Source organism: Enhydra lutris, unplaced genomic scaffold (genome assembly GCF_002288905.1).
Source record: "Enhydra lutris kenyoni isolate GAN:26980312 unplaced genomic scaffold, ASM228890v2 scaffoldscaffold55, whole genome shotgun sequence".
In the NCBI taxonomy this organism is placed as follows: Eukaryota; Metazoa; Chordata; class Mammalia; order Carnivora; family Mustelidae; genus Enhydra; species Enhydra lutris.
In genome coordinates, this window is record NW_019154139.1 from 13,874,314 (window position 1) to 13,900,973 (window position 26,660).

Here is a 26,660-nt window from a genome sequence, read left to right on the forward strand (position 1 = left end):
GGTTGCTCAGCAACCAGCTAATATTACAGCAAAAACAAACGGATCAATCAGAAAATAACGAAGTCAGGTACTCGCGTGGATCCAGCTGCAGAATTCCAGTAAAATCTCTCCCCCACCCCTTCGCCGGTTTATTCTAACGAACCGGCTTGTAGATGTGTGGCTGTCGCTTGATTCCGGAAACATCAGGTGGGACTCGGCGGGGCGAGGCAGAGCTGCTCCTGCATCCTGGGTCCGGCGCGCCTACAAAGCGTGTGACTTGGGGCAACTCACTTAGTCTCTTTGGTCCTTTGTCTTCTCAGTTAATAAAGGGGCTACTAAGAGCCTCCTGCGAGGGCATTGGAGGGACTCAACAGGAGTTAATTCTCTGTCCTGCTCACAACACTCAGAACTGGACTTCTTCACCTGGCCTCCCCACCCCCCGACCCCCTCCCGTGCAAACTGCCAGCTTCAGGATAGCCAGGTCACTCCAGACCACCATCACAGCCTTTTTTCCTACAAAATGAGAAGCTGTAGACTTACGTTCATTGATTGAAAACCGTATGTAGTGAGCACCTGTTACGTGCCAGGCAGCGTGCCACCTTGGGACGGGGCCGTCCCCGGAGTCATTCAGACCTGCCTTTCAATGCTGAGTACTCCTTACTCAGCATTTTGTTAACTTCCTGGGACTTTTTTTTAATTTGTGAGCTGGGGGTTGTGTTACTTCTTCCCTCTTAAGGTCCTGAGAAAATGAAATGTGATCACATCTGGACAGCAAAGGCACCCTGCCATGAGTCATGCCTCATTCATATCTGTGACATTGCACTGCTGGGACTCTCAGTGAGCAGGACAAGCCAGCGGGTCCCTGCCCTCGTGGGGTTTACATTCTAGGGGCCCCTCTCAGCTGTACGTTTTGCTGCCGTTCTTGTTACCAACACAGAAATAGAGAGCAAAGATACAGAGCCACAGACTCGCAAGGAGATGACCCAGGATGGGTGGCCAGGGATGACCTCGGAAAGATGCAGAGAGTTGGTGATGCACTTGAAGAACTAACAAGTGTAAAGGCATGAGGTATCTTGACATTTTTGAAGAATGTTCCAGAATGGCTGAGGAATTGAAGGTGGAGGGTAGGGACAGCTTCTCTCAGCTGGGACATTCCATACCTGTGAGACTGAGCAGGCTTCCCACCTCTTGGACTCATCCTGCAGAATCATCTTTGTTCAACGCCTGAAGCTTAAAACATCTGCTCTGTTTCGCAAATGTCACCTTTGCTTCCAGGGGGATACACATATCACCCTGCATGGAGACTATATTCTGACCGTGTACAGGAATGACATACTTCAGTTTTATTCTGTTCCCTCCAGGATGGTGGCCATCCACCCTCCCCCATCAGATGTCCCCTGGCACACACAGCTGCTCTGTAAACACTTGTTGAATGAGTCCCGAAATCTGAACAAGACCAGGTAGAGAGAACACCAGGCCCGGCCAGCCGGCTGCCTTCCATGAGCCCTGACTAGGTGGCATTTCCTTGGGCTAATTCATCATTTGAGTTCTGCTATCTTGATAACATTTCACATTTACTGAGCACATACTATGTGCCAAGCACTCTTACCAGCACTTTGCATGTGTCTTGTCATTTAACCTCTTATTAGAGACGAGGTGGTTTAGACGAAGTAGCCTGCCCTCAGGCATGGCTTTGCTCCACGGGAAACTAGCTTCTCCTGGGCTTATCTGAGATGTTCTACACTTAACCTGTTTGTTTATCCCATTGCCTGACGGGCCCATCTCCACCACCGCCTTGACAGCCATGGCCATCACTGTGGGTCATACTTGTCAAGTTCATTCCATGCACTGGAGAACTGTCTTGGTTTCTGCATGAGATGACCCATTTAACCCTCACACCCCGCCATACACACAAAGGTGTCACTTGGTTGAGAGCACAAGCTGGGGGGTGTCCAGGTGGGACCCGATTCCAAGCTGCCTGCCCCAGAGCTGCCCTCCTGACCTTGGGGGAACCGACTGCCCTCCGTAACTCACCGTCAGCACCTAGCACAGCGCCAGCATGCGGGATGCCCTCCTGCAGAAAGCGCAGCCCTCGAGGGTCATTAAGTACGGGTGAGTCCGGATGCTGAGAGTTACGGGAGGTGAGGAGTACGGAGTCCCTGGCACAAAGCATGGCCCCGTAATGGTAGCTGTTCCATGTTTTAAAACTTTGCCCCCAAGCTCATTTTTAGCTTCTCTTTCTTCCGCAGCCCTCTCTGAGGGACACGTTCTCTCTCTGGATATGTTAATGCTGTCCATTTAGGAACCCCCAGATCTTGCTGGGGCCTGGGCACCCGCCCTGGCTTTCCAGAGGATTCTGCCCATCTCTGACCTCATCTGTTATGTGTATAATTTACACTTGCACTCTCCGAGGGCAGCCTTGGGCCCCTCACTTGCAGGTCTTTGCTGTTGTCCCCACGTGCCTCCTAGAAGCCTGTCCTCCAGGAGCTCCTTTCCTAGGCAACCGTATAGAGGCTGAGCACACCGCATTACCTGCCTCTTTGCTCAGGGAGGAAGCAGGACCGCCTGGGCCAGGGCCTGCCTCCCAGCGATCAGGGCCGGTAACAGGTGCAGCAGCCTCACCCCCTGCCCGCCCCCACCCCAGGGAGGTTGCTGAGTCCTCGGAGGTGGTGTTCACATGCTGCCCAGGCATCCCGCTGGAAAGCCCAGCTTCTGTCTGGTGCTGTTGCAGCTAGGCAGTGTAAGGGGTGTCGGGGCAGCCAGAGACGGGGGCTTCTGCCAGCCTCCCTGACGCACGCATGCACACACACGCACAAGTACACATACACACATTCACACACGCGCGCGCGCACACACACATGCGCGCGGATGCCTCCCTTGCCCCTCCTAGGTGGGTTACATCTGTGGCCACATTCATCCACTGCTCCTCACCACTGGCCGGCTCACTCGCGAGTTCGGTTTGCACCCTGCCCGTGCCCTCGTTCCAGGAAGAAGCTGAAATCAGAAAAGGGTGGTCTCAGATGTGTGCCTCGGCTTTCTCTCCTGGCAGGGGTCACCCCAACCCCACCCATGGCACCCCAGCCCCGCCCATGCCCCCCCAGAGAACGTGCCAGGAGAATACGCAGGCACAGCAGGCTGTGGAGGGGCAGGAAGGGAGGAGGGCTGGACAAGCGCCTTCTGTGCACCAGGGCCATGCCGGGTGCTCGACATGTGGTCCCTGTTTCATGACAACCCAGTCAGGGCTCAGGGCCTTCATTCCCATTATCCAGGCGGGACGATGAAAATGTGGAAGGTATATTTTCTCCAAAGTCCTGTGGATTAAGTGACCAGACTATAATTTCAACCCAGTTTTGGAAACTCGGTCATTTCCAAAGGACGGCCTTCACCATACCATCTTTGTCTCCGTATGCCGACCACACACTTACTCCTTCCTTCCCTGTGCATTCATTGAGTGACTCCTGTGGGCTGGAGCCGGAAACCCAGCCCCGAACACAGTTCACCGCTGACCTCAAGCCTGGCAGAGCCGACAGGTGCACATAGGCAGTCTGCGTGCTGTTACCACTGCCATGTACCGCCATCGCCAGTGCATGGAACAGTCCCAAAAGAACCAGTCCCGAAGGCGATCTGGCCAGATGTCCAGGGGATGGCATCAAAGCCAGCAGAGGGGGGAGGGGAGGGGCGGGGAGCGAAGCTCCTGCTGCAGGCTGCACACAGAGCCTTAAGAGAAAGAGTGGGGCCGTTCTGGGGTTTCTTCAACAGAGGTGAACTCCAGCACAAACTGCTGTTCTGCCTCCCATCCACTTTTTTTTTTTTTTTAAGATTTTATTTATTTATTTGACAGAGAGAGAGACAGCAAGAGAGGGAGCACAATCAGGGAAAGTGGGTGAGGAGGAACAGGCTTCCCAAGGAGCAGGGAGTCTGATGTGGGGCTCGATCCCAGGACCCTGGGACCATGACCTGAGCCAAAGGCAGATGCTTTACGACTGAGCCCCCCCAGGCACCCCTCCCATCCGCTTTTAATATAACTTTCACCTCCGTCCCTGGGAACATGTGAGAATCGCTTGGACTCCTTAGAGCTCAGCTTTGATTAAACAGCATGCTCTCTGACCTTGGACTGGGCTCTGCCAATCAGGGGCTCCAAGAGCTGATGGGCCTCCTCTCCTGGCTTTGTGACAGCAGCCCCAGGGCCTTCAGCCTGTAGTGCCCAGCAGCATGTCCCTTGTCAGCCTTGGCCTCGGCCTCTCACTGCACCTCTACAAATACCAGCTCAGCCCGTTCTGCTACGGGAGCAGAAGTTCGCATGGACAGAGATCGAGGATCCGCCCACCCCTGCCCAAAGCATAGAGGCTACAGGAGGTGCCCAGATGGTAACCAGCACCATAAGGAATGAGCTGAAAGCAATTCCCTGATCCAAGCCGTAGCATGTGGGAAGACGCTCTCCAGAATTCTGGGATGGAGTTCTCCGGCTAAGGGTGGAGGGAGTGATCTCAGCACCAAGGACAGAGGAGGTGAGGAAGATACGCACGGACCAGTCTGCCACATTTGACTATAAGGGGACACTACTGACCTTGGCCAGGTCCAGGGTTCAGTGGCAGATTCCACTCATTTGAAAAAAGCAAATCACCAATGAAGGAGGCCCAGGACAGCCAGTAGATCATTGCGCACATCTCTGCCTCTCCCGACACCATCTGTGTGCTGGCCTCTGATCTCCTCACTGCTGTGAGGCAGGACCTGCTGTGGAGATAAGTGTGCGGGCTGTAGCCGCTGGCCCTGTCCCTCCTTTCTGGCCCCAAACCACTCTTCCATCAGCTGCCTTGACCCTAGGTGGTCTCCAAGAGGCTCATTGCTTCAGTTGCGTTAACAGACTTGATTCAGAGCCTGTGATTGATGATCTCTCCCAGTTATTTCTATGCTGGTGCAGCCTTGACGAACACAGTGATTGCCTTCTTCCCTTAAGGATGACGGTAGGATGATGGTGGGTGCCCCTGTCAGCTGGGTTAAAAGGCAAATTGCTGAACCTCTCGGGGGTCTCATGACTTTATCAGTAAATCCGGAAATACTAGTGCTTCTGTCACACGTGGCAATGATGAACGAAGTAAAGAAGATTAAAGAAGTAAAGCATCTGACGTGCTTAAGGGGCTTGGTACTGAGTAGACATAAGCACCCTTTGTTACCACGTATCGACCACCAATGGTGTCCCGGGCATTTCTAAGAAATTCAGTTCCCCCAAATCCTGTGTGCTTTCTTTCCAAATATTTAGAACCCCCTCCACAGACCCCCTAACTCCTGCTGCTTAGAAAACGGTGGGGATCTCTGCTCCGGAGAGCAGAGAAGACACTCCTGTCTTCCTCCCTCCCTGCACTTTGAGGTCGGTCCAGACCAATGTTCTGCCTGGATTCAGCTCTGCATTCCATGTCTATGTCCGGTCTCATAAATATCCATTAATGAGCATATTATCTTAGTTCTCTTAATAACCAAGTCTGAGAAATATTTATTATCAAGATAAGAAAACAAAAGCCCAGAGAGTTATGCAAATTGCCCATGATCACACAATTAGCGTGGCCGTGAAGATAGGATCTCTGTCGTCTAAAAGATCATGCTCTGTTTCTTACTCTTCGGCCTCCCTTGACATTGGCATTCCCCTGAGAGAGATTCGGCCCTCAAATCTGTGGAAGTAGTTTTAGTCAGCTCTTCTTGGACCATCAGACAGTCTGGCTACACGGAGGATGCCGTGATCGCACGTGGCTGCCACATGGCCAGAATTGAAGAGCATCGCGGCGACAGGTGTGGGTCCTGGTTCATCCCACCCCCTGCCCTTCCCCCCCGAGGCTGCCCAGTGCTAAAGCTGGCATCCACTGTCCTCGGCCAGCCTGCCTACCCCGTCCCTGCGGCTGTCCGGGTCTGCCCTCCCTCCGCCACCAACCCCCCGCCCCACACCTGACATATAGACAGACTGAAACAGGAGATCATTGCAAAACCATTTTTTTCTGTTTTAAACTTGACTGTGCTTTCTCATTTTTATCTACATCAGAGGGAGATGATTTCTCTCATTTTGTTTCCCTGAAGGTGACACCAAGTTGGGTTGCCAGTGTCTAAGCCCACACGCCAATGAGAGAGGAAGTGTTCATTTCAGGGAATTCTGAATAGAGTCGATGCATACAAGTAGAGGGGCAGGAGTCCGTTAAGCCTTTGCGGGAAACCAACACGTAACTCAAGTCCCGTTTTCAGGCAAGCGTGACTGTTTGTGGGACCCCAGAGCGGTCTAGCAGGGCAACATGCCCCCCCTCTCTGGGCTCCCAGCCCATTGCTGAGAGGTTGGGAATTAGGAAGTTTGACTTATTTCATCTCCTCTGCACCATGTGGGTCAATTCTGTCCAACCTCTAATCACATAAGGTGAAACTAAATGTTTTTTACAGCCAGTTACTCGTGACAAGGTTGTTTGCTTTTGCCGAGTAGAAGGTCCCGTTCCTTGGTCAGTGACCTTGGCCCCTGTGGCGTTTCTGCTTCCACTGTAGCCAGCGCCACCTCTGACTGCCGGTGGCACTCCCGACGGGGGATGCGGGGCCAGTGTGGTGACAGGATCCCACTTCTGATGAATGATTTGACTCTGCTCTTAAGCTGACTTGATTTGTTTCTGCAGAACTAGGGGAATGCCTTTCCACATGGCCTTAGCCTCACGCCTACCCGCTAGCTGGTCTCAGCTGCTCCTTCAGGTTCTGTTCCAGGTGCCTGTGATCAAGGAAGAAGCCACATGGCCAAATCCAGTGGTCAGCCTCTACTTCTCGTCTTGACTTCTCCGTGGCATCTGCCGACGGTCCCTCTGTTTCTTTCCTCTGGGCTTACTGAAGTGCGTGCCTGTCTCCAGGTGGTTCTTTGACCTTATGAGTCCCTCCCTGTAGTTCTCATCGATGGCTGCCTCTCTTCTCCTCCTACCCTCCCTCGATGATGTCGTTCAGTCTCGTGGCTTTAAATGCACCTGCCACCGATCCTCAAAATATCCCCACCCCGCCCTGTCTCTTGACCTCAAAACTCGTCTGTCCAATGGTCTTCTCGTCTCTGCCTCGTTCTCTCAAGCATCTCAGGCAAACTGTTCAAAACCTAAGTCTCATCTTCCCCAAAAAGCTCATGCTGGCGTCTCATTTGATGGCCACTTCAGCCTTCCCCTGATGCAAGCCAAGAACCTGTGTCATCTCCTGTCCACTCTCACACCCCACGCCCAGAGGGTAAGGAAATCCTGTTGGCTCTAGAACCAGGCCAGTTCTTTTCACCTTCATTGTGACTATCAAGGTCCATACTAGCTCAGCCGTAGCAGCCCAGGAGCCCCCTAACTGATCTCCCTGCTTCTACCCATGCAACACAGCAGTCTGTTCCCAACACAGCAACCAGAGGCATTCTTTAATACAGAAAGCAGCTCCTCTCCCTAGCTTAGGGTCTCCAGTGACTCCCCGTCTCACTAAGTAAAATCCCAAGACCTCTGTATTGGTCTCCTATGGCTGCTGTAACAAATTACCACAAATGTGGCCGTTGAAAACAGCAGAAACATTTTATCTCACAGCTCTGGAGGTCAGGATCGGAAACTGGTCTCACAGGGTTGAAATCATGGGGGCCACAGGCTGCGTTCTTTCTGGAGGCTCTACGGGAGAATGTTTCTTGCCCTCTGGCTCATTCACTTCTTTGACTCGTGGCCACATCACCCCCACCTCCGCTTCCATCGTCCCTTTTCCTTTCTGACTCTGACCCTCCTGCCTCTCTCCTATCGAGACCCTTGTGATCCCTCAAATAACTCAGGATCATCTTGCCATCTCAGCACCCTCCATCACACCTGTAAAGTCCTACTTGCCATGGGAGGTTCCATATCACCAGGTTTCTGGGATTAGGACATAGACAGCTTTGGAGGAGAGAACAGTGGCATTCTTTCACTCCCCTCAACCTTCAGAGATCTACGAGACTTTATATGGCCTGTAGCTCTCCCTCCCCGCCTGCCTCTCTAACCCCTTCAGGGACTCTCCCTGTCCCTTATTGTGCTCTTGTCCTCTCTTAGGGCCTTTGCACTGGCTGTTCCTTAGCTGAGAAAGCTCTTGGCCCGGATGGCGGCATGACTGCCCCCTCCCCTACTGCCTGCCCTTCTCCATGAGGCCGCCTGCACCACCCCATCTCGGACTGCAACCGGTTCCCCCCCTTGGCATTCCGCACACCCCAACCCAGCTCTGTTCTCCCTCCCAGAAATTCTGGCTTTCCGACATACTCTGTAATTCACTTACTGTTCGGGCTTCCTTCTGGAACTATCAGCCCCACGCGGACAGGAATTTCTGCCTGTTGTATTGACTGATGTCTCCCGAGTGCCCGTGCAGGGCCTGGCATGTGGCAGAGCAAGTGAGGAAGCAAACACGTGGAACCTTGGCCGGCGTTGGCACCAGACTTTGTGACCGGGTCGAGCCGGCGCCAGAGAGGATGGACGGGCAGTCACGATCACGGCCAGAGCGCACGGAGTGCTTCTCTTCTGCAGGGCCTGGGGATTGCTTGGCCCCAGACCCCCAATAAGATCAATGCTGTTGTCGCCAGCCCCCATTATCACAGACTCAGAAAGCAAAGAGAGAGGAAAAGTAATCGGCCAGAAGGTGAACTAGGGCAGCCTGCGTCCTCGTCCCCACCCCTGAAGTCAGAAGAGGTCTGCCGCACGCCATTGTTGCTTACTTCTCTGAGATGCTTTCCTGAAATCTCATCATGCCTGGCACCTGGGCTGTTGCCTTGGTGACAGAGATCTGTCTCGAGGGCAGAGGATGGGGTGAAAAGGGTAGAGATGGAGGAAGGGTTGTGAGTGTGTGTGTGGGGGGGTGCACACTCACAACCCGCTCCCAGGATCAGTCTTGGGGATTGGTCATTCTAAACCCCGGGAAGCCCATCTTCCTCACAACATCCCTTTTGTGCTGTCTTTGACATAACACCAAGCCCATGTAAGCCTCCAGTCAGCCCTTGGCCACCCCCTCGGTTGGTATAGGAATCCTCATTCACATTCCCTCCCTTACTCCTCACTTTTCCCAGGTGGGAGCCAAACATGCTATGAACTATTTGCGCGCTTGAGTAAGTGGAGGGGAGACGCTGCCCAGTGCTCGGTCCCCCCACTGAGCCCCGGTCAGCTCCACCTCCACCAGATTGGAGGGGCCAAACTTACTCTGCCGGGCGCATCTGAATAGTTTCTGACATGAAGAAGGATCCAGAGAGCTGGGCTGGAGACTAAGATCTAATACCCTGTTTCCGTAGATAAGCAGGTTGGCAACAAAATCCTGCTCTGGTTGCAAGAGTCTGTTGCCTTTCTTGGCTCCTCTGCTCTCACCCATCTCCAGCAGTAGCCACCCCCCCACTCCCCATAAGCTGAGCCAGAAAGGGGAAGGGCTCATTTGTTAATCAGTTACGCTAAGTCAGGCACTGGATCAGGCTCTTCTAGAGCGACTGCTTTGCTTTATCCTTTCAGCAACCCTGGTTGATAAGGATTATCATCTCCATTTTATAGCCGGGGAACCTGTAACCAAGAGAAGTTGAATATTGTGCCCAAGGTCATAAGAGAGTGGCAGGCAGGATTTGAACCCGGGGCCAGCAGGCTCCAAGTCATGTGTATTTGTTGTGCTCTCTGTTTTATCAGCGGGGGTCTGAAGTACTTCAGGTGAAATCTTCTCTTAAGAGTTCCTCAGTCCACAAACGTAGTAGTAGGTTTGGGGTATTTTTTAAAAGGTCTTGGGCAACCAGGATTCTTCAGAGAAACAGAACCAGCAAGTGGAGAGTTCTTTTAAAGAACTGTGAGGACTGACAATCCATAAGACAGGCCAGCAGGCTGGAAACTCAGGCAGGATTTTGATGTAACAGTCCAGAGGCAGAATCTCTTCTTTTCCAGAAAGCTCAGAGTTGGCTCTGACATCCTTCCACTGATTAGATGCAGCCCACCCAAATTGTTGAGGGCAAGGGCCTTTATATAGAGTTAACTGTAAACATTAATTATAGCCACCAATATATCTTCATGGCAATATTTAAAAGAGTGTTTGACCAAACAGCTGGCCCCCTGGCCTAGCCAAGTTAACCCATAAAAGCAACCATCACAGGCTGAACCATCATACATATGGTGCTTAATGTGTGCTGGGCATTGCACCAAGAACTTCCATAAGCACATGTGCTTTTACTCACCAAAATGTTTAACAAGGTCATGAACTCTGAGACTCAGGATGGCTCAAGTGACTGTCTGGGAAGAGCCGTAGAGTCAGAACTAGAAGCCAAATGTGTCTGATTGCTACTGCACCAGATTACTTTCCAGAATCTTCAGCATTAATAATCTAGATTTAGCATTCTAAAAGGATGCATGAAGGGACCCAAAGGCACTCAGTTTGTCCAGGCTGGCTGTAAAACTCACATCTCTTGGCTCCTAGTCTCGCCAGTCTCCTGGGAAGATTCTGCATATGAAACACTCTGTCTCCTGCAGGACTCCCTTTCCAGATAAATGGTGGAGGCACATCGTGCATCCCTAGGTGGTCAGCAAAGCCCCAGCAAGGGAAGGTTATACCAACAGGAAACTGTGCAGAAGGGCCTGAGCTATATCGTTGCCAGCTTAATGAGCAGATGTGCTCGGAGTCAGTATCCTGAAACCATTTTATTGCTGAAACGAGTTCATAATGAGATCCACTCGGGATATCAATATCCAAACCTCTTCGGACTGAATCTGAAATGGACCTATCTAGTGACAGATCCATCCTTGTGGCAGTCTGTGTTTTAGAGAGATTAAAGGGAATTTTAGAAGACACTTCAGGATCTGATGCTCTCTCTGCAGACAGAAAGAAGACTTCCTCGGGCTGCATTTTTTAAGGCACGCTGCTTGCTTGGTCTACGTTCTGTGGGCCTTGCAAGATACCAGTCGGGCTGGTTTGGTTGTAAGCCACAGAGATCCGCAGTAGGCAGCTTCATTGAAATGGAAAGAAGTCAAAGGACCAACGGACCAAAAACAAACAACAACAACAACAACAACAACAACAACAAAAAAAGAGTGGTATTTCTTATGGCACCAAAGTAGAATTTGGGAAACCGATACTTGAGACCATAATTAACCCAGGCAGCTCTGGGCCCCTCTGCAGCCGAAGTTCAGAAGCCTCTAGAGTGTTGCCTGACATCAGCGCATGTCAGCCCTTTGGTTTCCAGTCTCGGCATCTCTGTTCAGATTTCCAGGAGTGAGGAACTGATTTGCTCGGCTTGAGTTAAGTGTCTACCCCTGAACATGGCCCTGGCCGTGTTCCCAGAGCTGTTTCTACATGCAGGGACCATGAGAAAAAGAATCATCTTTGAGCAGGGCAGTCTGAGAAGTGGCTACTGTAACGTGATTATAATAGTGACAGAGAAAGACACATGGGCACCCACAGACATCTGTTGTGGGTGTGTGTACACGCTTTGCCCATCCCTTTGTGGTTCAGTGCCACTGGCCTCCCACACTTTCCCAATTATCTTAACATAATTAGCTGCAAATGCAATCTTGGGCTTTCAGCATCCTGAGATGTTTGCGACAAGAATGTAAATACCAGGCAGGAAGGACTTGGGCTGTTTTGTTCATTCTGTGGCTCCAAGTGCCTAGCTTGGAACCTGGCATATAGTAGGTGTGCTCGGGGATTGTTGAATGAATAACATCCACCCATCCGTGCTGGGGTGCCTCTCCGCTCCCTCCTTCCTGGGGCTTTGCCATCTGGTGAGTCCAAGGATATCCTCTCGAGCCCTGTGGCCTGCCCCTGATACCCAGAACCAATAGATAATGTATCCGATTTTCCTGGAGGAAAGGCGGCGAGCCCCCGTTCTGCCTATGTCTAATACAGGATTGAGTGAGAAGAGAATGCCTGGCCACGGGTGAGGGAATCTTGGGTGTTTGGAAACTGAGAAGTCATTGTTCAGAGAGACAAAGCAGGAGAGGAATGCAGACCAAAGCAGGCTGACTCGGGCTACTCGTCCTCCAACTGACTAAATATAGCTCACCCAGATTTTATCTTGGTGTCATCCTTTGAGTCTCCCCAGAAAGAGTGACATCAGGGTCATACGTCATTTGGTGTATAGTTAACATAAGCCTAATTATAAACAATGAATTACAACTGCTATTCAGAGGATTCTAAAATGACCTTCTGGTCCATCATAGCCATGCCCTGTCCAGGGGGCACTGATGCCACCCCTTTCCCAAGGCAGGCTTCTGAGACCTGTCCTTCCTCTGACCTCATCATTCATGGATACCAAACCCTGCTTCGTCCTTCTCACACTGCCGCTCTGTTCTTGCCCCACACTGGCCTCAGCCAACACAATTTTCCTTCGTGGTAGCATGACTCCCCTTCACGGACTCATCCCTGCTTACATACAAGTTCAGAGTGAAGTGGCTTTAGTAATACGATAGCGATAAGTCATATTGCTGTGGAAGGCTGTGTCTTCTAGTATTTTGCAAAATGCCTTCCAGTGCCCTGATTACCCTGAGGAAGACTGTTTTCTCTACGTCGGAGATGATAAGCCAATAGCCCTCTCTGGCACGGAGACCCAAGAGTCAGTGGTCTGAGCAGGAAGCCAGAATGGAGTACCAAAGTCATGTCCAAAAGGGATCATTGGGAAATCAAACCAGGAAATAAGGATCATGTTGTGGGCGAATAATGACCACGTGTTGCCGCAAGCCAGCCATGTACCAAGTGTGCCAGATGGTATTTGTATTTATGCTACCTTGTTCGGCCCCCACGACAGCTCCAGGAGTGGGATATCATGGCCCCATTTTAGGAAGGAGAGACCTGAGGTCGTAAGAAGCTAAATGACTTGCCCGGTACAGCAAGACTCATCAAGTGATGGAACCAGGATTCAAACCCCGTCCGTGTTCATTACAAGCCTCCTGCTCTGTGTCCCTCCCTGAACCTTTCTCCCTTTCAAAATGATGCCTGCGGAGCTGGGCAATGGCAGACAAATCTAGAAGGGCAGGAGCCGGATCTCAGAGGAGTAGAGCAGAAGTCCAGGTTCAAAGGTGGGAGTGAAGAAGCACATGGAGAATGACCCCCCTCGCATGGGGTGTAAGCTCTGTTGTGTTGGGTGCTGGCTGCATGGGGCAGGTCTGGCAACTTTAAAGGCTCAGGCTGGGGGATTCAGGGGTTGAGAAGTCCAAGAAATGGGACCTAGAAATATCCAGGTTGGTGATCCAGTTATCAACTTGCTGTCCGACGCTCCCATGTGGCCAGTGGTGCAGAAGGAGTGGATAGCCAGCCCAGTGGACCCTGCAGGCTGTGAGTCCCTGGAGACCTCCCTTCTGTGCTTGGCTCTGACAGCAACACTGCAAAAGTGAGGGAGGGTCTCCCAGCCCCTCCTATCTGGCCTGCCCTTGGTTCACTCTCCAGGGAGACTCCACGTTTTGGCTCAGAGGCAGGCTTTCTTCTCTGGACTCCTCAGTTACTACTCAGGAGTTACCACTCAGTTGGCCAAGCTGCTTGGCCTCCTTGAGCCTTGGTTTCCCCATCTTTGAGCTGAGAGTTGGACTGGGGCTTTCTGTCCTCCGCCCCCTGTGCCCCCTCCCTGCCCTCATGTGGGAAAGGTCTCTCTGCCTGGCCTCATGGGGACCCTGTCTCTGCCTGCCCTCTCCTTTCAGGAAGTCTGTCATCCAGCTCGACCTTGCCAACACCAAGAAGGCGATGATCGTCCCTGCATTCGAGACACTGCGCTACCGGCTGTCTTTTCCCAAGTCGAAAGCGGAGTTGCTGTCAATGCTGGACATGGGCACTCTTTTCACATTCAGGTGAGTAGCCTCAGTGCTGTCCCCCGGGGTCGTCCCAGGCCTTCCTGTCCCCGGAAATCAGACACCAGAGCTGCTGGCCCAGAAGTTCGCTGCTGCTACCTTAGACCACCTTAAGGCCAAAAAAAGGGCCACGGGTCCCCAACTACATCTTTGGAATATTCTTTCTTCCCACATGGCATGTGGCTTTGTTTCATACATGAGTGGGGAGCGTCCTGTATCCAGATGGAAGGACCAGATGTCCGATGGGAAGTCACCTTACCCTTTCTGTACTTTACTCAGCATAGGTTCCCGATCCTGTCTCCTGTCTGAATTCTGTCTTTGGTTCGCTTGCTCCTTCATTCACCTGGGAAGTGGGTTCGACCTATTAGCACTGTGGTTGCTGTTCCCTTTTTCCTTTCTACGGGGGAGTGGTCTGTACTCCGCGGTCCTCAGGCCTAGGATGAGTGCCTGTAGCCTCATCAGCTAATGGCATTAAGGCGACTTCAGGGTGGGACGCGGCAGATGGGGCAGCTGACTTTCCCATTGCCTGAGTGATGATTTTTTAAACAAGCCCCTCATTTGCCTGATGCTCCAATCAGTCCTGTGGGAGCATCGCAGGGGAGCTACCCTGCCGTCTGTCTAAAATGCCCAGGGAGTGAGTACGACGGTGCGGGTGAGAATGGGTTCCGACTCCCGGGAACAGGCTGTGGCATTTAGTGCCCTTGCGGGACGTAGGGGTCCTTCCTGATCCCTTAACAGAGCAGTCTGAAAAGAGAGCCAGTGCTCCCCTCTGCTCCTGTTTTAAAGAGAAAACCACCACTTTGAACAGGGAAAGAATGGCCACCACTGCCTTTGAGTAAAAAAAAACAGACATTTCCAGGCAATCCGAATTTTATTGAAAAGGTTGTAATAATAACTTCGGTTTCCACCCTACTATTAAGTTACTAGAAGTTTCTAGAAGGTTTTCTCAAACAAACTTTATTTTGGGAAAGTAACCTTATGAGCTAGGTTATTTGTTCAACAGTTCAGAGATGATCCCTTTTCACATTTTAAGCAGATAAACTGAGGAGTGGAAGGGTCCTGCTGGAGCCAGGACTCCAACCCCAGCCTTCCTCCTCTATCCAGAATTCTAGAAAGTGACCTGAGATGGTCTAATCACCTCTCCCAACCCAGACTTCTTTCTTCTTGGAAAGAAATAGCAACTACCATTTGTTGACTATGTAACTTGTGCCAGGTACTGTTATCAGCTCGTGTAATCCTCACAACAAATCTGAGGCAGATACTGTCATCCCCCTTTTACAGATAAAGAAACTGAGGCTCTGAGAAGCCAATGACTTACTCAAGGTCACACCCACCAGTACACAGCAGAACCTGAGTTCAGTCCAGGTCTGAGGAGCTGCAGAGTCCACACTTTTAACTCAGATCCCATTGGACTGAGTCCTGAATGTTCTTACCAATCTGAGTTAGATGCGGGTGAAAAATAAGACTCTGAGACCAGATCTTTATCTGAGCCTCCCACAGACGCCATAGCCTGATGGCTCCACACCAGACAGATTTCCAGGGCCTCTTTCCTTCCATCTCCTTCCCCAGGTGATTTGAGAACTCATTTCAAGGCCATGTCTGTAGGCAAGAGAGCTGGGACTTGGCCTGCCATTTCCAGGATTCCTGCTCTGGCCACAGCTCACAACTCACAAGGTCAAGTGCTAAATTACAGACCTTCCTTCCCTCCAAGAAATTGCCTTTGTCACCTTCCCTCCAAACGATGAGCTCTCATGTCTCCTCGCAGCTGAGACCCCCTCCCACTGCGGCTGGAATGGGAAATCATCCCCACCCCTGCTGGTCCTCTAGGTCCTCAGAGCGGGGTCCCTGGATGAGTAGCGTCAGCGTCCCCAGGGAACGTAGAAGTCTCAAGTCTCAAGCCCTGTTCCAGATGTCCTGGACCAGAAACTCTGGGGGTGGGACCCAGTGATGGGTTAAGCCGTAGTCTCTGAAGGGATTCTGATATTCAGCTCAAGTCTGAGAACCACCGCTCAAAGCAGGGTGCCCCCAGATCTCTCCAGAGTGGCACCCCACATGCCGCATCCAGGAAACCGTTTTTGTCTCTGTTGTTTTGAGGCTACCTGGTGTCAATGGTGTCAGAACAAGTGAGTCCCCTGGACTGACGGTGGCTTCCGGGGGGCGGAGTCAGGTGGCCGCGTGCTCTCGTGGCAGGTGAACTGTAACGTCACCCTGTTCTGTGCTGACCAGCCGTGCAGCACATCTGTCCGTCTTCGGGCCGAGCTCATGGAAGCTGCGCCCCACACACCAGGGGGCCAGGACTGACCGAGCTGCCCTTCCTCCTCTCTGCTTCCTTTGTCTCACACAAGGCCAAAGGTTTGCGTTCTGAATAAGGTGGCTGTTGATACATTGACATCACGGAGAGTAAGACCCCTGCGAATTGACATCGCTTCTAGGGCAAACGAGAGGGAGTAATGAGCCTATCTTCCCTTTCAGAGGCATCACTGTATATCAGCTCCTGCTCTGGGTGCCTCGTGTGAATTGACATCATGTCATAAATCCCTGACGTAGGCATGATCCTGTTTTACCAAGAGAAAGAAAGGAACAATTATTATTACTTATTAATAATTTTGCTTAGAGAAGGAAACAAAGGAACGGAGGAATTAGGTACATTTTCTACACCTGCTGAGAGACAGAATTCCAACCCAGACAGGTGGGCTCCAGAGCCATTGTTTTTAGCCGCCTCGTTAAAGTGCCTCTTAGGGAAGGAGCATTTATTGAGCGCCTCCTGTATGCCAGCACTGCGCCAAGCCCTTTATAAACATTTCCTCATTTCAGTTCCCCAGCCGTTCAACAAGATAGGTGTTCTTTTCCCCACAGGACACAAGAGGGAAGTAAAGTCTAATTTAAATGCTCTGCTGACCCACTCCTCCGCTCCTAAGTGACAGGGGTGGGTTTTGAACCCTGGCGCGGTGGCCCTGCTGTGCCGAGCTTGAGCCAGTGCGTGTGCCCGGCCGCTGGTGGTGCTGGGCCGGCCCTGCAAGTGTCAGGTGTCGGGACCGCCTGTCGGGCTAGTTCACGAATGGAAAATCAGCTCCTTCCCGGCCTGATTCTTGGCTTAATCCCGACTTCCTGCGGTATCCCTCCTTTCCACACTCCGTGCAGGTGGCGTTACTCAGCCTCTTACGTTCCTTCCAATCGTGGGATTGTGGTTTTGTGGCACTTGCTGAATCCGTGGAGCTGGGGTTTCCAGTCCCTGCCCTCTGCCAGCCCGGCCATGTCGCCCAGTGACACTGTACTGAAGGGCCACAGATTGTCCAGTGGGCAGTTCGCGAGGGTCCCGGGAAGGTCCAGCCTCGGGGGTGAGGACACAGAGTAAGCAAGTGGCCACGTCGCCTACCAGAAGATTCCACCTGTCATACTGCCCACGGGCTCTCGCTTAACCCTCACGTGCTTTAGAACCTCTCTGAGTGGAGGTGGGACCCCAAACTGTGAGCTCCTTTCTCCCTGAAGCTCCCTTTGGGGTCCCACCTTTCATATTACCTTTTTCTACAATGTTCTATTTCCCCAACCCCTTGCTCTTGGACCAGGTCTGCTGTCCCATGTGGCTCCCAGCCTCCTCCCATCCCTTTGTAGCTTCCAGAGGCCGATTCCTGCCCCACTCCCTGCCCTCTGTCGGAGGTACCCGTCAGGTTTTGAGAATACTTGTTCATTAATCTATTCATCTTCGTTTCCGATCACTGACTCTCTGCTCTGGAGAGGCCAGAGAGTGTGGGTGCTGGGGACACAGAGGAGAGATCACACAGCATAGAGATCCAGGGTCCTGGCCCTTGAGTGAGACTATCTGGGTTTGAATCCCAGCTCCAGCCTACTCTTTGTAAGTTGATACTGAGTAAGTTTTAAGAATTTTAAGCTGTAGGGGTGCCTGGGTGGCTCAGTGGGTTAAAGCCTCTGCCTTTAGCTCAGGTCATGATCCCAGGGTCCTGGGATCGAGCCCCACATCGGGCTCTCTCTGCTCAGCGGGGAGCCTGCTTCCTCCTCTCTCTCTACCTGCCTCTCTGCCTACTTGTGATCTCTGTCTGTCAAATAAAAAAAAAAGGGATTTTAAGCTATAGATACAATATTTACAATATAATCCTTATATAGCAAGTGCTTCATAAATGTTAGCTTACTATGAATGTTGTTATAGTGTGTATTCATTTTCTGTTACTCTATAATGAACTGCCACAAATTTAGAAGCTTGACACAATACAAATTTATTATCTCACAGTCCGTAAGGGTCAGAGATCTGGACACGGGATGGTTGGATTTGCACTCAGGGCCTCACTGGGCTGAAATCAGTTTGGGGGCAAAGTTCCAGTTCTCCTCCAGAGCGTGCCGTGTTCCTCTAGGCTCCCTGACTTCCTTCCCTTGCACGTGGAGGACTGTGGTCACCATTTCCCTGATGGCTCCTTGCCACGTGGCCCCACAGGCAGCTCACACGTGGCTCTTTGCTCTCTTCCAAACCCAGATCTAAAAGTTCTCAGGATTCGGCTAGGGCCAGTCCCTCCCCGCCCCCAATAATTCCCCTTTATTTAACCCAAGGTCAACTGATTAGTAACCTTAGTTACATCTACAAGGATCCCTTTTGCCAGGTGATGTGACCTTCCCATGGAAGTGGTGCAGCCACAGGTCTTGCCTCAAGGGGGAGAATGCGCTACAAGGGCTGGGTCACCGTGTTCTCCGGCACAGACTGACAGGCAGTTAGGTCCCTAGACACGATACAGAGCCCTCCAGGAATTCACTTACCCTTTCATTGTGAGAGTTTCCTCATTATGAAGGATGTAGATAACGGATGGGATTAGTTTCCCAGGACTGCCAAAACAAGCTACTACAAACTGGGTAGCTCAGCACGATGGAGGTGTATTCTCTCAGAGGTAGGGAAGCCAGAAATCCAAAATCAAGGTGTTGGCAGGTTCATTCGTCCTCCAGAGGCTCAGGGAGAACCCTTCCTTGCCTCTCTCCAGCTTCTGGTGGAGGCTGACCGTCCTTGGCGTTCCTTGGCTTGTGGGTACATCACTTCAATCTCTGCCTCCACCTTCCCATGGCATCACAGCCTGGTGTGTGTCTCAATATCCACATTTCCTCCTTCTTTTTTTTTCTTTTTTCTTTTTTTTAAGATTTTGTTTATTTATTTGACAGAGATCACAAGTAGGCAGAGAGCGAGGGGGAAGCAGATCCCCTGCTGAGCAGAGAGCCTGATGTGGGGCTCGATCCCAGGACCCCGGGACCATGACCCGAGCCGAAGGCAGAGGCTTTAACCCACTGAGCCACCCAGGTGCCCCCATTTCATTCTTCTTATAAAGACAACAGTGGTTGGATGAGAGCCCACCCTAATCCACTATGACCTCATCTTGATACATCTGCAAAGACCCTCTTTCCAAATAGGTCACATCCATAAGTCCTAGGGGTTAGGACTTGAACCTATCTTTTGGGGAGACACAGTACAATCCACAAAGACTATATCTGCATATACCTTTTCTTCCTCCCAACCTGCAGAGTTGGGGAAGCTGAGTTTCCTTCCTTTCACCCAATGGCTTTTCTCCCTGTGACCTAGGTACCACGTCTGGACAAAAGGCCACGCTCCCACAAACTTCGCCAAGTGGCGGACTGCCACCACGCCTTACCGTGTTGAGTGGGAGGCAGATTTCGAGCCGTACGTTGTCGTGAGAAGGGACTGCCCTGAGTATGACCGGAGGTTTGTGGGCTTTGGCTGGAACAAGGTGGCTCATATCATGGAACTGGACGCACAGGTGAGCTGATGGAATGTCGTGGAGCTGGCGCTACGGGGGAAGAAATTGTAGACTTCAGGGCCGTAGGGGGACCTTGGAAGTCAGAGAACAGAGCCCTGAGAGGGAACAAGATGTGGTCAGGGACCGGAAGTGAGAACGTGGCAGTGCTAAGTCTCACGACCACGGATTCCCAAACCATTCCTCTTTATCTACTGTTGAGTAAGAGTTGGATTCCCGGCCAGGACCCAGGCAAGTGTGAGGGTCCTATGACAAAACATTTCACTCCCTGTCCTCACCCAGTTCAATAATGAGGACAAAAAGAATCATCACTTGATCATTTGACCTTTGAGCCATATAACTGGCACAAAGTTTCTCTGAGTTCCATATAAGGGACACAAGAAGGCATGTGGCTGAGACGTAGCTCATTATCCTACCCTATAACTAAAGTGATGATTTTCAGGCTGTATTTCATTGTGAAACACTTTCATTCATTCAACTAATACTCACTAAACACCTGCTTCAAACTAAATTAGCAGAATTCTAACAGGTTATACCGAGTGTCTGCAAGCTTTCTCTGCAAAGGACCAGATAGTAGGTTTAGGGGCTCCATGGGGCTGACAGGTCTCCTTTTTCAACTACTCAACTCTGCTGTTGTAGTTCACCTCCAGACAGTATCTACACATGGGTGTGGCCGTGTTCCAATAAAACTTTATTTATAAAAACATGCGGCAAGCCGGTGATGCTGCTCATCACCCCCAGTGTTAAATAAACAAAAGCAAAACAAGATACTCTGGTTGCATTAGGAGAAGGATGCCTGGGGCTCTCAACCCCACCTTTGTTCTGTTTGTGTGCTGTTCTCTAAAGCTTCTCCTCATGGAGCACAGTGTAAATATTTCTCAACAGAAGCACCTCAAATTCCAAAAAAAAAGTCAGATGCTCAGTGCTGGCTGCCCTAGGAATCACCTGGATTACTTTCCAACAGTTCCAGTATGTGTGAGAGCAGTCCCAAGTGATATTTTTTAAAGATTTATGTATTTATTTTTGAGAGAGAGAGCACAAGTGGGGGTGAAGGGAGGAGGAGAAGTAGACTCCCCACTGAGCAAGGAGCTCTATGCAGGACTCGAACCCAGGACCCTGGAATCATGACCTGACCCAAAGGCAAGACACTTAACCGCCTGAGCCACCCAAGCACGCAGTCCCAAGTGATTTTAATAAGCATCTAGGGTTGCAAACCACCAGTGTAGACAAAAGATTGTAGAAGGGTGTCCATTTTTAAGAACAGAAGCATGACCTTTAATGTCCATTTTTTCAATAATACTTGGAGGGAGTACAGTGCTGCTCACAGACAGAAACGTTCAGTCTACCCCAGCTTCTGTTTGAAGGAAAAGAAATGTCATGTTCTTGTGTCCAGCAGTGTGGTGAGGTGAACTGGTTCAAATAAAGTGAATTTTTCCAGCCCCGAGACACGGGCTTGATTTATTTTATGCAATTTTGACAGAACTCCTGCAAATTTCTTGATTATTTTTCTTTCTTTGCTGGTGGCACAGCCAAACATAACTTTACCCTTTCCAGTGATTTCCAGAAATAATGAGTACATACCTGACAGGTCATCCGGCCATACCTGTAGGGCTAGTGGGATCGGTCGGGTTCTTTGTCCCCAGAGGCAAGCCCCAAACAGCTCAGCTCTGGGGGCTCTTGCATTTTCTTCTCAGGGTTGTTCGTGTCCCTCCTCACCATCAACGGTCCTTTCTTGCTGCGTCATTGCCCCTCCATCTGGACCAGCTACCTTTCCCCAGGCTGATTTTCCCTTTCAGAGTTTCTTCTGATCTGCTTTGGGCTGGGGAACAAGATGACCAAAGCTTATCAGACCTTAGGTCCAAAATCAGAGAACATGGGGTCTGAATGAAGACGTGCTGGGTTCTCCTTGGAGTTCCGTGTCCTAAATTTGTGTCACCTATTTTGGCTATTTGAGGCATTTTATTTTTGGTCTGAGTTTCTGTCTGTATTCTGCCAAGTGGAGGCTATTCTGTGATGCTGTGACTTACAATAAGGATGAGTAGGCAAGAGCTTTGTTCTTTTTTTTTCCTTAAATTAGTTTTTATTTTGCTCAAGTATACCCATTAGTAATTCTTTTTTTTTTTTAAGATTTTATTTATTTATTTGTCAGAGAGATTGAGCACAAGCAGGGGGAGCAGCAGGCAGAGGAGAAGCAGGCTCCCTGCCGAGCAAGGAGCCCCATGTGGGACTCGATCCCAGGACCCTGGGATCATGACCTGAGCTTAAGGCAGACTCTCAACCAACTGAGCCACCCAGGCATCCCTAGTAATTCTTTTTTTTTTTTTTAATTTCTTTTAAAAATATTTTTAAATTTAAATTCAATGAACATATAATGTATTACTGGTTTCAGAGGTAGAGGTCAGGGATTCATCATTTTTATATAACACCCGGTTCTCATTACATCACATGCCCTCCTTGATGTCCATTCCCCAGTTTCCCCATCCCCCCCCCCATCTCCCCTCCCTTCCAGCAACCCTCAGTTTTGTTTCCTATGATTAAGAGTCTCTTACGGTTTGTTCTTAATGAGCTTCCATCCAGTGGGATCTTTTTTTTTTCTTGATTCTTTTTTTGTCCCTTCTTGTGTACTAATCTGTTGAGGCTGTCAAATCTCATCAAGCCCTATGAGAAATCCCAGAAACAGACATCATTTCATTGAGCAAGAGCTTCTCTCATGGCTCGGGTCACTCTAGAGCAGCCACATGGGCACCTGCTCTCATTTACCAAGACCCTTTCACGGGCCATGAGCTCTGCCCAGCACTATCCATCCATGACTGGTCATCTTTCAAGGTAGGTATTATGATGTTTACTTTATAGGTGAGAAAACTAAGGCATTGAGAAGCCCGGTAACTTGTCCAGAGCCATGCAAAGAGTCCTGCACCGTCCCTCTCCAACATGGCTCTGTCTCCATGACCCCCTCCCTGCTGATGTCGTTCCCCTCCTCATTCATCCACTTGGTCATTTGGTCATGCAATTGGACATCTATCATACCTTCCCGGGGGTCCTTGCAAGTGCTCACGCTGCTCTCGTCTTCTAGGAATATGAGTTCATCGTGCTGCCCAATGCCTACATGATCCACATGCCTCATGCCCCCAGCTTCGACATCACCAAGTTCCGGTCCAACAAGCAATACCGCATCTGTCTCAAAACCCTGAAGGAGGAGTTCCAGCAGGACATGTCTCGCCGCTACGGCTTTGCCGCCCTTAAATATCTCACGGCTGAGAACAACAGCTAGCACCAGGAAGCCCACCACTAGGGAGAGAGACCTATTCTGCAGAGGGAACACCACTCGCTGTTGGGGCCCAGCCTTCAAACTCAAAATTGAGCAATGCTTTTTTGGTTTGTTTTTATTTGTCTCTTTGGCCCAACAAAGCTGCCCATACTACAGAGATCTGGGACAAGGATCCAGCTAGCGCCTCTCTGCTCCACATTCTGGCATTCCCAGAACGTGGAAGAACAGCTCGTTGACACAGTCTCTTCAAGAATGGGACACAGAGGAGTTAGAGGAGCAAAGGGGTTATCCGACCACAAAGCCACAAAACCAAGCAGGTCTTTAGGACGTTTTCATTGCTTTTTAAGAAAGGAAAGTCAGGGTGCTGGGGGTTAGCCATCCTGGGAAATAAAAGCAAAACTGTCTCTTCGTTCAGAGGAAACTTTCTTTTTTTGTCCTGCAATCTAGCCACATATCCAAGGTGGGAGGCAAACTAATGATCTGAACCAACCATTTGGAAAAACCCAATGGGGATGTTATATTGGGTGGGACCTGGAGGTGGGGGGGGGGTCGTTTGGTTCTTTATCCTCAAGGACACTCTTGTTTTGCTTTGATTTGTTTTTGTTTGGTGGGGGTTGTTTGTTTGTTTTTGGTCTGGGAATCCAAAATAGAAAACCTGATCTTTTAAGGCTCCGAAGGAGAATCGGCTGCCTCATCCAGCATACCCCTGTCAGCAGTGGCCCCACAAGGAGTACGAGAGTCTTCAGCCACTATCTAAAATGGGCAGCCTTCTTCAGGATTATCACTGAGGCCCCCATGACCTTGAGTCCCCTGCTCTCCAGAATCCAGGGGCTCAGACGGAGACTGTGAAAATACGAAGACCGTCACATTTGCTATTGGCCATGACTGGTTCATGGGGAAAGGGCTCAGAAGGGACTGTTCCAGCGTACACGGCAGGTACAGACCTCTCAGGCCTTCAGAACTCCAGTAGTTCACACAAGCCCAGTTCTGAAGATCCCACGTGTCCATCTGGAGACCACCAGGAAGACTGTGCTGGGTTCCTCTGTGTTCGTGCTAATTCCCTGCGGCTGGGACGAGGTCACGGCCTCGGGCTCCCTCTGGGACCTGTCCAGAGAGTAGGCAAGCACCTTTACCATTACACGGATTAAGGAGACACTGGACTTTTTACCCATTTTCTTGAATCTTCAATATTAATGTTGTGTTTACATTGATGAGAACAAGAGTCCACGCCCTACTCTCGGCTGGGCTGTTTGTATGGAGTTGCAATGTGACCAGCGAACGCTGCATTCAATAAACGGAAGTCCGGACTGTTTCTTCCCCGCGCCCTCCCACTCTTGTAAGAAGCTGCCGACACACATGCCAGTGTGGACAGCAGGACCCATCAACGGCAACCTCACACTTGCGCTTCTCCCGTTTCTTTTTCTCATCCCTTGAACCTTAACGTTGTTTTCTCCTCTTCTGAGGTTAGATCTCGCTTTACACTCTCACCCTGAAAACACGTTCAGAGTCTCTGTCCAGCTTCTGTCTCAGCCCCGAAGCCAGATGTCTTATATCCCAGATGCTAGCAAGGTAAATCCTGGTAATCGGTAGCAAAGCGAGCGCCCAACCCGGTGTCCTGGTGGTCACGTGACACCCCACAGTGCCTTGACTTCCGAGACCCTCCCATATGTTACATGCTCAAGTGGAGAATTCACTTAGATTTATTAAAAAAAAAAACAACTTAGGAAGACAATTACTTGGACTAATCTTCACACAGATGCGGATAAGTTTCTGTGTGTATGTATATATGTATGCATGTATGCATATATACATGTTCTTCATATATTACATATATATATAGCATATATGTGGCATGTACATCACAAAATTAATACACAAATACTGTATAAAGTAAAACATCAAGAAGTATTCACAATATGTGTTAAAGTCCCCTTTCTCCATGGGTGTGTGAGAGCCTGCTCCTGCCAGCTCGCAGGAACCTACCATGTGCATCTCCTTCCTACTGTTGTGTTCTGTGCCTCACATTGTATGTTGAAATTGGCCATGATGGGGACGCCTGGGTGGCTCAGTTGGTTGGGCAGCTGCCTTCGGCTCAGGTCATGGTCCCAGCGTCCTGGGATCGAGTCCCGCATTGGGCTCCTTGCTCAGTGGGGAGCCTGCTTCTCCCTCTGCCTCTGCCTGCCATTCTGTCTGCCTGTGCTCGCTCTCTCTCCCTCTCTCTCCCTCTCTCTCTGACAAATAAATAAAATCTTTAAAAAAAAAAAAAAAAAAAAAGAAATTGGCCATGATGGTAGTATTTATGCCATGGCCATCAGAAAACCACAAATCAGGGCACCCTCACCACCCCAAGAGCTGGTTGTTAAACATTTCCCAGTACACCAATGCCTTTTCACAGACACACACACTCTCACTCATTCCAAAATCATCTTTTCCAGAGAAAACCATTGTTAGATGTAACTTGTAATGAGTCCCTACCAACTGCTTGAGCCGAGTGGAAATGTACTAGAAGTATTGGTTCCTTGATGTTTAAAAATCAATTTTTAATTCCCTAAAGCCTTTTATTTTTCACATGTTTTACAGTCCCTGAATCCCGCCCAGCCACCTTGCTTTCAGTTGCCTATTTGGAGAGTTGTGACCATATAACTTACCATACAGATTGGGTCTCCTCTGAGAATATGAGCAGGCACCAAGTGCTTTGAGACAACAGGTATACATTGGAGGACGATGTAGCTTCATGTACCCTGAATTTATTTTTTAATTATTTTTACTTTTTTACATTGTGTTTATTTATTTTCTAGAGAGAGCGAGAGCGTGTGCGTGAAAATACAAGCAGGGGGAGTGGCAGGCAGTGGGAGAAGCAGGCTCCCTGCTGAGCAAGGAGCCCGATGTGGGACTCAATCCCAGGACCCTGGGACCATGACCTGAGCCTAAGGCAGATGCTTAACTGACTGAGCCACCCAAGCATCCCTACCCTGAATTGATTAAAGCCAGAAGCTGACTCTCCACACCAACAGGAGAAAGTCCTGTTTCCCCAAAGACAGGTGCCTGATAATGAAGCCGGTGTCACTGAAGGCTAGAGCTTAGATGCTGGCTAATGCCCGAGTTCAGCATAGAGGCTGCCAACCCAGTGGCGGCTGAGGTCTGCACAGCCCACGGAAGGAGTTCCCAGAACTTACACTGGGAGCAGCAGGTCACTGCCAGCCCCAGTTCATGGGCAGGGGCTGCTGCAGCCTTCTGGGCAGAGGCGGTTACTATGCCTGGTGATTCCTTAGTCTCAGTCTCAGGACAAATCAAGCTTATAAATGGATCATGCTGGTGTTTTCATGCTTCCATAAGCCAATACGATCTTGGCTTTCAGCTGGAAGGACAGAAAGCTTTCTCTCATGTAGCCCCCATAATACTCAGTGTCTGGGAGAGCGAAGATTCACTGAGTAACCACTATGTAAAAGGGCCTGTTGCATGCATTAGCTCATTGAATCCTTGCAGCAAAACTGCAAAGTTTTTTCTTTTTTTTTTTTTTCCTTTTTTTTTTTTTTGCTATACTGCTTATAGATGAGGAAACCCAGGGAGCTCTGGGAAATTAACTCCCTGAAATTCACATCATCACTATATGGCAGACCCGGAATTCAAACCCACGCCTACTTGGATGGATGCCAAACCACGTAGCCTGCAATGCTGCTCCCTCCCCTGATAAGAAAGAAACATACAAAATACTGGCGGAGGAGAGGATTTGAACCTATATAGGAAGAGTATTAGATTTCTAGTCTTCCTCCTTCCACATTCATCCAGTAACACAGCCCAGACAGCAACCTCTCCTAGATGCTCCAAATCTTGCTACGCCCATGACTTTTTGAAAATTCATTTGAAATAGACCTG

General features: G+C 50.3%; 1 protein-coding gene across 1 annotated transcript in view; it reads left to right on the top strand.

The window, feature by feature from the left end:
- The window catches only part of LOC111157527 (LARGE xylosyl- and glucuronyltransferase 1), a 566,731-nt gene extending 542,635 nt beyond the window's left edge, over positions 1 to 24,096 (top strand). The window contains exons 13-15 of the mRNA XM_022519012.1: positions 13,605 to 13,751; positions 19,324 to 19,519; positions 22,590 to 24,096. Of these exons, the coding sequence (XP_022374720.1) occupies positions 13,605 to 13,751; positions 19,324 to 19,519; positions 22,590 to 22,787 (541 nt within the window). The 3' untranslated portion in view covers positions 22,788 to 24,096. The remainder of the gene's footprint in view (positions 1 to 13,604; positions 13,752 to 19,323; positions 19,520 to 22,589) is intronic.
- Positions 24,097 to 26,660: the final 2,564 nt, after the last annotated feature.